The sequence below is a fragment of the Necator americanus genome, chromosome II, assembly GCF_031761385.1.
Source record: "Necator americanus strain Aroian chromosome II, whole genome shotgun sequence".
Classification (NCBI taxonomy): domain Eukaryota; kingdom Metazoa; phylum Nematoda; class Chromadorea; order Rhabditida; family Ancylostomatidae; genus Necator; species Necator americanus.
In genome coordinates this window covers 710,631-723,203 of record NC_087372.1, presented here as the reverse complement: position 1 = coordinate 723,203, position 12,573 = coordinate 710,631, and the positions used below count along the sequence as shown (strand labels likewise).

The following is a 12,573-nucleotide window of genomic DNA, read 5'->3' as shown; positions in this document are numbered from 1 at the left end:
GGTGGAAATTTTGGTCGTGAAGTTGCTAAATAACTACCGAATTGTCTGTGTATAGAGGAGGAACGAAAAATGAATCAAAGGCTCCCTTCAAGTCGATGAAAGTGAGACACAGCGGCATCTTGTACTTTCGCAATTCTTCTACGAAATAGAAATACTTCTATGATTCTGAGGCGGTATGTATAGCAGTGGCCAAAAAAACAATTGACAGACGCTTTTTTTGAGGTTTTCTCTTCTAAATATCATTGAATCGCCCCCAAACTTACACTAGAGCTGTTATTTGGATTAAGAAACTTATTCGGGAAAATAGGTTTACTTTGTTTCTCAGGATTAGTGTTATTTTGGAAAAACTGAGAATTTACTTTTTTACTTTTTTATTTCTAGTTTATTTTGGGTATTTTCTGTGTTTTTCTCGCAGTTTTTTTTTATTTTACTGTTTTCTATTTTTATAATAAGCGACTTGAATTAAATTCCATATACATATTTAGAAAACTCATATAATAAGCTTTCCAACAATGTATAATACCTCGTAAAAAAGCCTTAGTTTATCAAAAAAAATAGTGTTGAAACTAATAAAACAAAAAAACCTGCATTTCTTTTGCACCAACCTAATAGATTGTGTCTAGAACACTCGGAGCATTCTTATATCAGATGAATAAGAAAAAGTGATGAAAAAATATAACAAATAAACTAGGAAATGAAAAAGTAAAAAAGTAAACTCTTAGTTTTTCTGAAATAATAGTAATCCTGAAAAAGGAAAGTAAACTTGTTTTTATAGAATGGGTTCCTTGCCCCAAATGACAGATCTGGCGCAAGTTTGGGAAGGTTGAGTGATTTTCAGAAGGGAAACCCTCATAAAAGCGTTTGTCGATTGATTTTTGGCCGCTCCTGCGCATACCGTTTTAAAAGAAAGTAGAATCGTAGAAGCATTTCAGCACAGCGCGGTACTGCTGGTTTTCTGTTGCTTGCATTCCGACAAACAACGAGTGAAGAGCCTCGCCAATGTGATGAAGACTGGTGCTAGATACTTCAGATGTTCTGGCTTGATTCTGTCGGGACCGGGCGAAGTGCATTTTTTCAGCTGCATGATTGCATGTCGGACTTCGGAAGGGAGGGCTTCTGGGATGACATGTCCATCTTCTCTCAGATGGTGAGATGGACGTGGCTCTCGTAGAGATCTGAGCAGAAATCGTGAGTGACCTTCTCAATCCTTACGCTGATGTATTAGCTTTAGAGTTTAGAGATGCGGGCGCATTTTGGTGGCTTTGAAACTCTTTGCACTCCTCATACAGCCATGAAGATGCATTATTAGCCGTGGTCGATGTTGTCCACTGCGGTATTTTCTCAAAAGGTGACAAACTAGCGAAGAGCTCCCCGTCGATGATGGCACCGGGAGTTCGCTTTGTGAACTTCGCGGCTTTTTCTCCTCTCCCTAAGAAAGAAAATCTACCTTGAAGAAGGCGATAGCCCGATCCCGTATAAAACTTTGTTACAACAGCGGCATCCGTCAGACAAAACCTTTTACTGACGATGATGTGGTCAGTTTCATTTTCATACGCTCTATCGGGTAAAATAAGCGAATAAGCGTCTTTTTTTCAGTATTCAATTTTCCCGGGTATCCTGAATAACGGGGTGTGAAAGGACCTCCTGCGAGGTTAGTTAGAACGCGCCATCTTTGTGCGCTCATCGGTTCCTTCAACAACCTATTCATAGTACAACTTGAAGGCTGCTTAGGATACCTCATTGATGTTCGACCGCTCGTTCCTGTAAGCGGTGTGTGTACAAAGGTAGCGCGTTCTAATGTACTTCGTAGGAACTAAGAGCGTTTTCAACGCTGTTTTTCCATGCGATTGAGGGAAATTGAGTGCGGTTAGACTCATAATCGTAATCTACACTCGCAACACTAGATTGTTCTCTAGTGATCAAAACATTGGAACTTCCATGATACTCTGCCTTTAATTACAGCAGAAAGTTCTTCCGTATAATTGATTTAAGTAGTATTTCTCCGAGCTCTTATTTTCTATTGATGAATTGCTATGAAACTGAGAAAGATGTTGCTCCTAAAAAGAGACTGTTATTTAAGAAACACTTTCTCAGGGTAAGTGGGATTTGCAGCGGTCTTCTAATCCTTTTTGTCTTTTTAAAGCTCATGCTCTTATCCAGCCACATGAATAGTGGAGAGGCACGCATGCAGAAATAAGCTAACAATTTCAACTTTTGTTGCTTCATTTACACCTGTCGCTTCAGGTAACATCATCATTAGAAGCTAACTACGATACCTATATCAAGGATGTTTGTATGCCAAACCAGTTCCACTTTGACCATGACCCACTCTGCTATCGTAATAACTCCTGTCTCTCCGTGCTAGTAGCTCCTCAGTTGATCACGCGAGTGATGTCATCTTAGCAACAGTCCTACTTTTGCAAACTTCGCGTTCCAAAAATGTCGCCATTTCAGTTCATTAGTATTTCTGCGCTTCTTATTATGATGCAGTTGTAGGATTTTATTTCGCTGGTTATTAACGACACTATGCCACAAAACTGAAAAATTAGATCCTCTCATCGACTAGATAAGTGTAGTTGATGGGTATCATAGTAATCACGCCCACTTCCCTTAGTATTTCAGAAAACGGCGTGTGGAACTGCCCTGTGTGATCTTTTCTCCCCAACGATGCAACCTTTTACGGGTAACAGAACTATGACAAGCCGCATCTCGTTTATGACTGTACAGAAAGGTTAGCACATACTGCTTGCTTGGGTTATATTAGTTGAAATGCGGAAATTAGACGAAATGTTGACGAAGTTGCCCGTGTGTTAAGGCGACGAGACCACACAGGGCCCAACACAAATCGTGTCTGTTTTGTCTCTTTTTCTGCATTACTAAGAGAAACTGAGCTAATAGTCATGTACTGCTCCCCTATCTATTCGGAAAGATAAACCAAAATCGTCAAATTCGTGATACGGTGCCTTTAATGACTTCTTTATGCAGACAGTATGAAATTTTCTACATATGTTCCACCAGCATTGTAAACTCTTCTGTAGTTCACCTTGATCAACCTGACTCCCGTTGTTTTTTGAAGTGATCGATTGGTCGCCAGTAATTGTTCCATTCGGACAAGTCCATTCGCTCGTGTGCGATTTTCATTCAGACATGTTCGTTCCGTTGAGCGCAAATCCGGCATCTTAGGCCCTTACGTTCCTCACGTTCTACATCGTCTTTCGCAGTTTTATCTGAAAGACGATATTATCACGCTTTTCTTTGAATTCAATTAGCATTCGTTCTGCTTGGCTGATGCTAGATGTGTCAGATCGATGTCATCAGCAAACCTTGGATGGTGTAGCTGTCCACCATCAATTTCAACCCCTACGTCATCCCATTCTAGCCTTCGCACTGCTTCCTGTAGATCTGCAGTAAATATTTTTTGGTGAGATTGTACCACTATGTTGGATCTCTTCCTCAATGTTAACGTTGCTGTACAATAGTAAAATTCCAGTAGTGAAGTAACTGTATAACTTTCCGACTACCTATATGTATTAAGCAGGGACGCCATGGTTGTTCAACGTTTCCATTACCACTCCTGTCTCACTCGTGGTCTTCTTCAAATGATCAATGAATATGAGACAAGGTGAGAGAGCAACATCATGGCTGAAGAGTTCAAACCACAATTTTCCATGTCGCGGCTCCTCTCTCCCTTTGTCTGCTTTGAAAGCGCTCCTGCCACTTCCTTCCCAGCAATCACTGCTCTGCACTTTTCCGATACCCTTTGTGATTTGGTTATATTTCTTGTGGAATTTCCTCGAACCCATCTTGCACTCTCTCAGTATTCTTTTTGGAATTAGGGCAAGGAACTGTCGCAATAACAACCATGTATTTACAATGTTGATGAACGTGCGCTGGAGATTTCCCCACATTTGAATTCCTTCTAAAGAAAACATTCATGTGTGATGTTGTTCTGGAAATCTCTTATTGCTCGAAATAATGTGACGTGACGACTGAGTGCTGTTAAGTGCAGTGGAACTTTTTGCGTTCGAACAAGTGTGTCTAGGATTCACATGATTTCGATGCACTTTCATTGAAACGTCAAGTGCCAGAGGAACGGGAGTGATTGACTGGTGATGCTCTGAATTAGATTTTAAACCACAAGCCATATGGGCAGCTTCTCTTCTGAGTATGTTACCTATATATTTCTTTTGATTCCGTGAGCAAGTTGTTAGTGAATTAAGATCTCTTCTATCGTCCCTGAGAAATCCACTGCACAGTTCCGTTCTTCTTTCAGGTCTCTGCTAACTGGACAACAGCAGTTCACGTATTCAGTCTTTTATTTGTGTATTTTTCTGAGTATTTTTTGAATTTGATTATTGTTGAAGTGTACTCAGGGCGTGTTTGTTTACGAGGTAAGAAACACGCATTCATTTGCGGAATAGAGGGAAGTGAAATACATATCTCTCGGCACTTCACTTGCTACGCTGTTAAAGTCTATTTCGAGGACCTGTCTTTCAAAAAACGTTGCAGAGAAAACTGCATGTCAAGAGAGATGAGCTTTCAGCTGGTCTCACCGGCCAAGTCCTTCTAATTGAAACACTCGTTTTTTGTCCCGCAAAAGCGCTCGCTTTCAAGGTTTTATTTGTACAATCTTCCGTTGTTAATCCGAGAAAAATTACCGAGAAAAGTAAGCTGCTTCCGCTTGCAATGTGTTTGAATTACAAAATTTAAGCTGTCATGCGGCTATCACGTGCAACTACTCATGTAAGAGACACACTTTCTACCTTTTTCTTAAAAAATACTTCGTTTCACAGCTGACAGCTGTTGGAGATATGCGCACTCTTACTGCTTGAACTTTCGCCGAACTTGGTTGAGATATTCTTTTTGAAGAATCTGATCAGAATATACAGAACAACGAGCTACAAATCCATTAAGGCTTTCTGCCTTTATGTAGCAATTTTTTTTCATTAGTTATATGGAACATCTGAGGAATGGCTCAGAATGTACTGGTTGAACTTGACTGCATACAAGCTTGTGTTTGCAGGGATCATATTTTTGTTACTGTTACTGCTCGATAAATAAAACTTTTGGAATTCTCGATATTTCCTGAAATGTTGATGTTTGTTCAGCTCGGCTCACTACATGCATAAGTTACACCCAGCTGACACCCTCCTATTGTGAATGAATACACGATTTGTGGATAAAGTGGTAAAAAGAAAAGACGGAGCAAAAAGTACGAGAACTTGGTTATGCCAGCCTGGACGTCCGGAAGGTCGTACTTTCAATTATTCTTGCTCGATTCTTGCCTCGTGTGTGAGCAAAATTTTTAAGTATGATGCACTTTCTATACACTTCTTTTATCCGCCACAGAATCAAAACTGTTGTTGTGCTTTAAACTTTCAATCAGATCTCCATACTGATGAGGTAGCGTGCGGTCATCTCACTAAAAATAGCACTGCAACATCGAAAATTTGATTTAGTTACTTTAAGTATTCGTGTTTGGATCTTTTATATATCTACATTTCCTTGATATTATTACAGTTTGGAAGCATATCTTAACTATTGGGCAAGGCTCTCTTTTTCCTCTGTTCCAAATCCTATTAACATAGGATGATATAGTCTTCACCTCCTTGGTGATGGGGGCAAGGCTCCTACATCAGGTATTGTTTTATCGTATTTCTTCAAGTTTTGTGTACTTTTTATGTGGTTTCTTTGACTTTGCTTCGTAGCAGCAATGCAACCAACCTTTTGCTTCCTCTCTCTTAAGCCTCGAATAAATCTGGCAACACAATCCTTTTGCAGTGTTTTTTGGCATCTGCACACCAACGTTGCTCCATATTTTACCCGTTTCATATTCTTGTAGAGCTCGCATACGGATCTGCCAACACCGAGTCCGTCTCTGGACAAACGCACCGCGCGAATTGTAGCCATTTACATAATGTATATTTGTGACACATCGCTAAGTAAAGTATGTGTATGTATATGTATTCGTAGGTTAGCGGGAAAGCCTCATGGTCGGTTGCTCGTCGTTGACCGCTATCGTTTGAGATCAACATTAATTTTTCGAAGGACAAGGTGACATTAGGTATTATTCAAAAATGTGTTTCTCTTCTCTTGTCTTCTTGATTGTACTGCTTCTGATCATATCAGCTCTGTCGTAATTCATGAAATTGATTCCATGGAGGGAGTAAATTCGAGAAATATTCTTCTATGAGTTCAAATTGGGTAATCCAATGGAAACAACTGCCAAAATCGAAACGCGTTTGGCTGTGGAACTGTCAACAAAGGTACAGTGCAACGATGGTACAAAAAGTTTCACAGTGAAGACGAACGCCTTAAAAATGACACGTTTTGGCAGCCCAGGCGAAATTGACAACGACCAATTGACATCCATCGTTGCTGGATCATCTGGAACAAATTGAAAACGTGAAGAAGCAGCACAAGGGTGCATTGTGAACGGACTGAAAGTAAAAAAATAATTGCTTCAGATATCATCTTTTCTTCTTCTGCGTAACAGTTACGAATCATTTCTCCAATTCCAAACCCATTTCTCCAAACCCGTGGGACTTCACCTTGATCACCTTGACTCCCGTTGGTCTTCGAACCGGTCGAGCGGGCGCCAGTAATTCTTCCATTTGTCCCGGTCGCGTGCCAGAGTAGCCCAGTGGTTCCTCCTTTCGCGTGGGACACGAAGAGCATCGTAATTTTCTTTGAAGGACTTCGTGAAGAAATCTGACCATCGGGTCGGCGGTCTTCCTGTATTGCGCTTAATATCGCGGGGAATCCAGTCGCTCACGGCTCTGGTCCAACGGTTGTCGTTAAAGCGCATCACGTGTCCGGCCCACCTTATTTTACTTTCCTTGGCAAACGCGGCGGCGTCTCTGATCTTCGATCGCTGACGTAGGAGAGAACTTCGAATCCCGTCTCTCACTTGCTTGAAACGGGATACTCCTAGCATCACTCTCTCAATTGCGCGTTCAATGACGCTCACCGCGTTTTCTTCCTGCTTGCGAAGTGCCCAGGTTTCTGAGGCATAGGTCAAAGCAGGAAGTACGGTGGTGTTGAAGAGGTGAGCACGGAGCCGGGTGTTCTTGGTCTTCTTCACTACGTCCTCGATGCTCTTGTACGCTCCCCAAGCCGCTCTTCTCCTCCTGCCCAGCTCGGGGGCCAGGTCGTTCATCATGTTCAATTCCCGACCCAGATAGACGTAGCTGGTGCATTCGGATATGTTCGTTCCGTTGAGCGTGAATGGGGCATCCGAGATCCATCCGTTCCGCATGAACATCGTCTTTTGAAGATTCAGCTCAAGACCGATGCATCCACATGTTTCGGCGAATTCGGTCAGCATTCGTTCCGCTTGGCTGATGCTAGGTGTTATCAGTACGATGTCATCAGCAAAGCGCAAATGGTTAACTGCCGACCATCAATCTTCACTCCCATGTCGTCCCATTCCAACTTTCGCATTGCGTTCTCGAGGGTGGCTGTGAATATTTTGGGTGAGATTGTATCACCCTGTCGAACCCCCCTCTTCACGTCAATGATGATATTCTTGTAGAATGGCGAGATTCCGGTCGTGAAGTTACTGTACAACTCTCGAAGCACCTTTATGTACTGAGTGGGAACGCCTTGGTTGTCCAAGGCTTCCACGACCGCTTCCGTCTCAACTGAGTCAAAGGCCTTCTTCAAGTCGATGAAAGTGAGACAGAGCGGCATCTTGTACTCTCGTGATACCTCGATGAGTCTCGAAACAGTGTGAATATGGTCGATCGTGCTGAATCCTTTTCGAAACCCTGCTTGCTCGCATGGTTGTCCTTCATCCAAGACCTTTTCAATCCTATTAAGGATCACTCTTGTGAAGAGCTTGTAGATGACGGACAGTAAGCAGATTGGGCGATAGTTGCCGATGTCATGTGGATCTCCCTTTTTATACAGCAACACGGTCTTGCTGGTCTTCCACTGTTTAGGGACCTTGCATTCCGACAGGTAACGTGTGAAGATCCTCGCCAGGGTGTTGATGAGTACTGGCGGAAGATTCTTCAGGTGTTCTGGTTTTATTCTGTCGGGACCGGCTGCTGTACGATTTCTCACCGACATGATAGCATGTCGTATTTCGGACGGGAGAACCGCTGGAATGACATGTCCATCTTCCCTCAGATGGTGAGGAGGCAAGTGGGCACGGCTGTCGAAGAGATCAGAGTAGAAGTCGTAGATGATTTTCTCCATTCCCCTTCTCGATGCAATGGTTGTTCCCTTCGGGTTCCGGAGAGCTGTCATCCTTGTCTTGCGACTGGCGAAGTCTCGGCGGGCATAGCGGATGCTTTTTCCCGCCTCTGCTGCTTCAGCCAGCACTTCTGCTCTTCTCTCTTTAAGGTCTTTCTTTATCGCCTCTCTGCAAAGCCTTGCGAGCTCGGACGTGAGCTCTTGGTTCCCTGCGGCTCGTGCTGCTCCACGCTGGCGTATCAGCTCAAGAGTTTCAAGAGACAGGCGTCTCTTGGTTGTTTTAATACTCTCAGCCTTCTTCGCGCAGTCATGAAGGTGTTTGACAAGCCGGTCGTATTCCTCGTCGATGTTGTCCATTGCGGAATCTTCCCAAAAGCCGGCTAACGTAGCGAAGAGATCCCAGTTGATGGTAGTTCTGGGATTTCTCTTGCTGAACTTGGCGGCTTTCTCTGACCTCCGCGTGAAAGAAAATCTTCCTCGGAGGAGGCGATGGTCCGATCCCGTATAGAACTTTGGTACAACAGCGACATCCGTCAGGCAGAACCTTTTATTGACGATGATGTGGTCTATCTCATTACGGTACCCTCCACCGGGTGACTCCCACGTCCAGCGTAGAGAGGAGGGCTTCTGGAATTGCGAGTTCCCATGGATGGTCTTAGTCGTCATGATGAACTCGGAAAGCCTCTCCCCCTGGTCATTCCATTGTAGGCCGTGGGTCCCGATGTGAAGTTCCTCCGGCGTTCTTCTTGGGCCAACTTTGGCGTTGAAGTCGCCAATTATGACCTTGTAAAAGGCATGATCTTCTCGGTAGAACTTCTCCAGGTCCATATAGAAAGCTTCGACTTCTTCTTCTTCGTAGCTTGATGTTGGAGCGTAAGCGACGAAGATAGTCAAAGCCGGTGTGGGACCACATCTTCTCATCCGCAGACGTCCGATTCGGGTCGTGAGTTGTTCGAAAGAGTCGATGTTCTGTGCCATACTCGTGTTGACGAGGACGCCAACTCCACCAACACCTCTACTGTCGCATGTTCCTAAGAACAGTTCTTCTCCAGTTTCAAATACAGCGTTGAGAGAGTGACGTCGTCTCGTCTCGGTCAGTCCGATGACGTCGTACTTGATCTTCTTGGCTTGCACCATCAGATCTTCGATGGCCGCTTCCGATGCAAGCGTGCGTGCGTTATAAGTACAGATCGTCATCCTAGTCCTTTTCCGTTTCGGTAGCCTACATGACTCCTGCAACCCCGTCCTACCTGGCGCTACCGTACCAGGCTTTCTACCGGAGTCAGGAGACTCTTTTCTATTACTGTTTTTTGCATGAAATTTAAAACCCACGGGCAGGTTGCAAGCCTCTAGTCCCATGGGTTTTTGGGAGAACTTCCGTTCTCCCAGAGTGGACATGTGGAGCTTATTTGTTGGAGGCGACTCCAAACCGCCTCCCTTGCACCTCCCAGTCAATTGATTGCAGGCTTTTGGCCGGACCGACGTGCGGGATACAATGATTTTACGAGTCAGTCCTGGCACAGCAGAAGCAGGGAGTCCATCCCCTGAATCCACCTGCGTCTCTGGGCAAGCACAAGGTCGCTTTTGGTCCGCGGTTAGCCCCCTATCCGCCACCTGGGGACGCGCCACGTAGCCTCGCGACTAACCGGCTGTGATCCCTCTAGTGAGGGAGATCCGTGGGCAAGGCTCCTACATCAGGTATTGTTTTATCGTATTTCTTCAAGTTTTGTGTACTTTTTATGTGGTTTCTTTGACTTTGCTTCGTAGCAGCAATGCAACCAACCTTTTGCTTCCTCTCTCTTAAGCCTCGAATAAATCTGGCAACACAATCCTTTTGCAGTGTTTTTTGGCATCTGCACACCAACGTTGCTCCATATTTTACCCGTTTCATATTCTTGTAGAGCTCGCATACGGATCTGCCAACACCGAGTCCGTCTCTGGACAAACGCACCGCGCGAATTGTAGCCATTTACATAATGTATATTTGTGACACATCGCTAAGTAAAGTATGTGTATGTATATGTATTCGTAGGTTAGCGGGAAAGCCTCATGGTCGGTTGCTCGTCGTTGACCGCTATCGTTTGAGATCAACATTAATTTTTCGAAGGACAAGGTGACATTAGGTATTATTCAAAAATGTGTTTCTCTTCTCTTGTCTTCTTGATTGTACTGCTTCTGATCATATCAGCTCTGTCGTAATTCATGAAATTGATTCCATGGAGGGAGTAAATTCGAGAAATATTCTTCTATGAGTTCAAATTGGGTAATCCAATGGAAACAACTGCCAAAATCGAAACGCGTTTGGCTGTGGAACTGTCAACAAAGGTACAGTGCAACGATGGTACAAAAAGTTTCACAGTGAAGACGAACGCCTTAAAAATGACACGTTTTGGCAGTCCAGGCGAAATTGACAACGACCAATTGACATCCATCGTTGCTGGATCATCTGGAACAAATTGAAAACGTGAAGAAGCAGCACAAGGGTGCATTGTGAACGGACTGAAAGTAAAAAAATAATTGCTTCAGATATCATCTTTTCTTCTTCTGCGTAACAGTTACGAATCATTTCTCCAATTCCAAACCCATTTCTCCAAACCCGTGGGACTAGAGACTTGCAACCTGCCCATGCAGAGGTTTTAAAATTTACTCATGTCACAGTGATAGAAAAGAGTCTTCTGATCCCGGAGGAAAGTCTGGTACCATAGCGACAGGAATGGAAAGACAGGATACCGAAGCTAAGCTACCGAAACGGAAAGGACTAGGATGACGAAGTGTACTTACGACGCCCCTACGCAAGCTTCGTCAGCTCTCAAAGATTTGAGACGCCCTCACATTTGCCAAGGAAAGTAAGATAAGGTGGGCCAGACACGTGATGCATTTCAACGACAATCGTTGGACAAGAGCCGCAAGCGAGTGGAGATTACTCAAAAAGACCGCCGACCGGATGGTAAGATTTTTCACAAAGTCCTTCAAAGAAAATTATGGTGCTCCTCGTGTCCCACGCGAAAAGAGGAACCACTGGGCAACTCTGCCACGCGATCCGGACAAATGGAAGAATTATTGGCGCCCGTTTTCGACCAGTCCGAAAATCAACTGTAGTCGAGGTGATCAGGGTGATGTCCCGTTGGCAAAAATGTGTTGTTTGTAATGGTTCTTCTTTCAGTTAATGAACGTCCATGTTTCATCTTCGTTATAATGATTTGAAACTAACAGTCCCCTTCCGATATTACATTTGTTCTAACGTATATGTATGTAGATAACGAATTTCCAAAAAGCAGTGAGCCGGGTGCAATGGCGTCTTATAAGTGCCAACGCAAGAAGGCAAAATTATGGGGTGAGAAGAGTCACAGCATGTTGATTCCGTGCACTGTCTGCAGAGTGCGGCAAAACGAAGTAGCGCATCGTCGAATTGGTGCGCCAACGTCAAGATGCCCCGAGGCAGATTCCTCGGTGCGAGATTATGTGCAACGGCGCGAGAAATTGAAGTCAGCGAGGTTATTTGTGCACCAGTTATACAATTTCATGTACGCTTGCAAGAAGTAAATGAGACGTTGTGACATGTCACGGCCGTGGCAATTACATGTCCAACGTTTCAGCTAGTATGCCCTTTCGTATGTCTGGTACCCTGTACCTTCATCATGTCTGTCAGATCCTTTCTTCATAAACTTAGTCCGCGCTTGCAGTCAGCTGCTTGAGTAGTTGTCAGCATTTTACTTGACTTGACGTATCACTCTCATCTTTACCGGGATTTTGGCGACTCTCACGTTATTTCGTGTTAGCACAACATTGTACATCAAATATTAGCGAAAAAAGACGAGAAAAACCAATATTTTGACTGATCCTTAACTATGTAGGCATAAAAGTACAGATTGGGCGGGTGTGGCGCAGTCGGTTAGAGATCCGTTGTAGTCACACGGTCCAGGGTATCGAAACCGCCTTAATGCAAACCAAGCCTTCCATCCCTCCGGGGTCGATAAATTGGTACCAGACTTGTCTGGAAGGATAAAAACACTGATTTGATCATCAGCTGGCCTCCGCAAGTCATTGTATTAGCCAACACGCGTTCCAAAAACCTCAGCGATTACGAATTCCAGTGAAACGCTATATAGAAGGTGTGTTAAATCAAGTATAAATATACTCTTGATGTAGTACTGAAAGCTTTTAGCGAAAAGACGAAATCTTTTATCGATGCTCATACTTCCAGAAATAAAGCGAGAAAAGGGTTTTTAGGAAAGAAATAACTTTCGTTCTGTGGTAGAAAATTACGGAAAAGCTGCTACTTCGAGTCTTTATTGACACTCTGTTATTTTCCAATGCGCTCTATTTTACTCTATTTAATGGCAGCAGCACCAGCGCTGCATTATCGATTCCTCC

General features: G+C 43.9%; 4 protein-coding genes across 6 annotated transcripts; all 4 read right to left on the bottom strand.

Moving 5' to 3' along the window:
- Positions 1-3,530: 3,530 nt before the first annotated feature.
- RB195_016497 (uncharacterized protein) lies at positions 3,531-3,908 on the bottom strand (the record flags this gene model as incomplete). 2 transcript variants are annotated; one of them, XM_064183057.1, is made up of 1 exon in its annotated part: positions 3,531-3,908. In XM_064183057.1, the coding sequence occupies one exon, from the start codon at positions 3,906-3,908 to the stop codon at positions 3,531-3,533; it is 378 nt and encodes a 125-aa protein (XP_064038938.1). The 2 variants fall into 2 exon arrangements, with proteins under 2 accessions (XP_064038938.1, XP_064038939.1); XM_064183058.1 differs by having other exon boundaries at positions 3,531-3,803.
- Positions 3,909-6,187: 2,279 nt separating this feature from the next.
- On the bottom strand, positions 6,188-7,327 carry RB195_016496 (uncharacterized protein; the record flags this gene model as incomplete). 2 transcript variants are annotated; one of them, XM_064183055.1, is made up of 2 exons in its annotated part: positions 6,188-6,440; positions 6,561-7,327. In XM_064183055.1, the coding sequence occupies 2 exons, from the start codon at positions 7,325-7,327 to the stop codon at positions 6,188-6,190; spliced, it is 1,020 nt and encodes a 339-aa protein (XP_064038936.1). The 2 variants fall into 2 exon arrangements, with proteins under 2 accessions (XP_064038936.1, XP_064038937.1); XM_064183056.1 differs by lacking the exon at positions 6,188-6,440 and having other exon boundaries at positions 6,557-7,327.
- A 29-nt stretch (positions 7,328-7,356) lies between these two features.
- RB195_016495 (uncharacterized protein) lies at positions 7,357-9,396 on the bottom strand (the record flags this gene model as incomplete). Its single annotated transcript, XM_064183054.1, has 1 exon — positions 7,357-9,396. The coding sequence occupies one exon, from the start codon at positions 9,394-9,396 to the stop codon at positions 7,357-7,359; it is 2,040 nt and encodes a 679-aa protein (XP_064038935.1).
- RB195_016494 (uncharacterized protein) lies at positions 7,357-10,109 on the bottom strand (the record flags this gene model as incomplete). Its single annotated transcript, XM_064183053.1, has 2 exons — positions 7,357-9,743; positions 9,983-10,109. The coding sequence occupies 2 exons, from the start codon at positions 10,107-10,109 to the stop codon at positions 7,357-7,359; spliced, it is 2,514 nt and encodes an 837-aa protein (XP_064038934.1).
- Between the last annotated feature and the right edge of the window lie 2,464 nt (positions 10,110-12,573).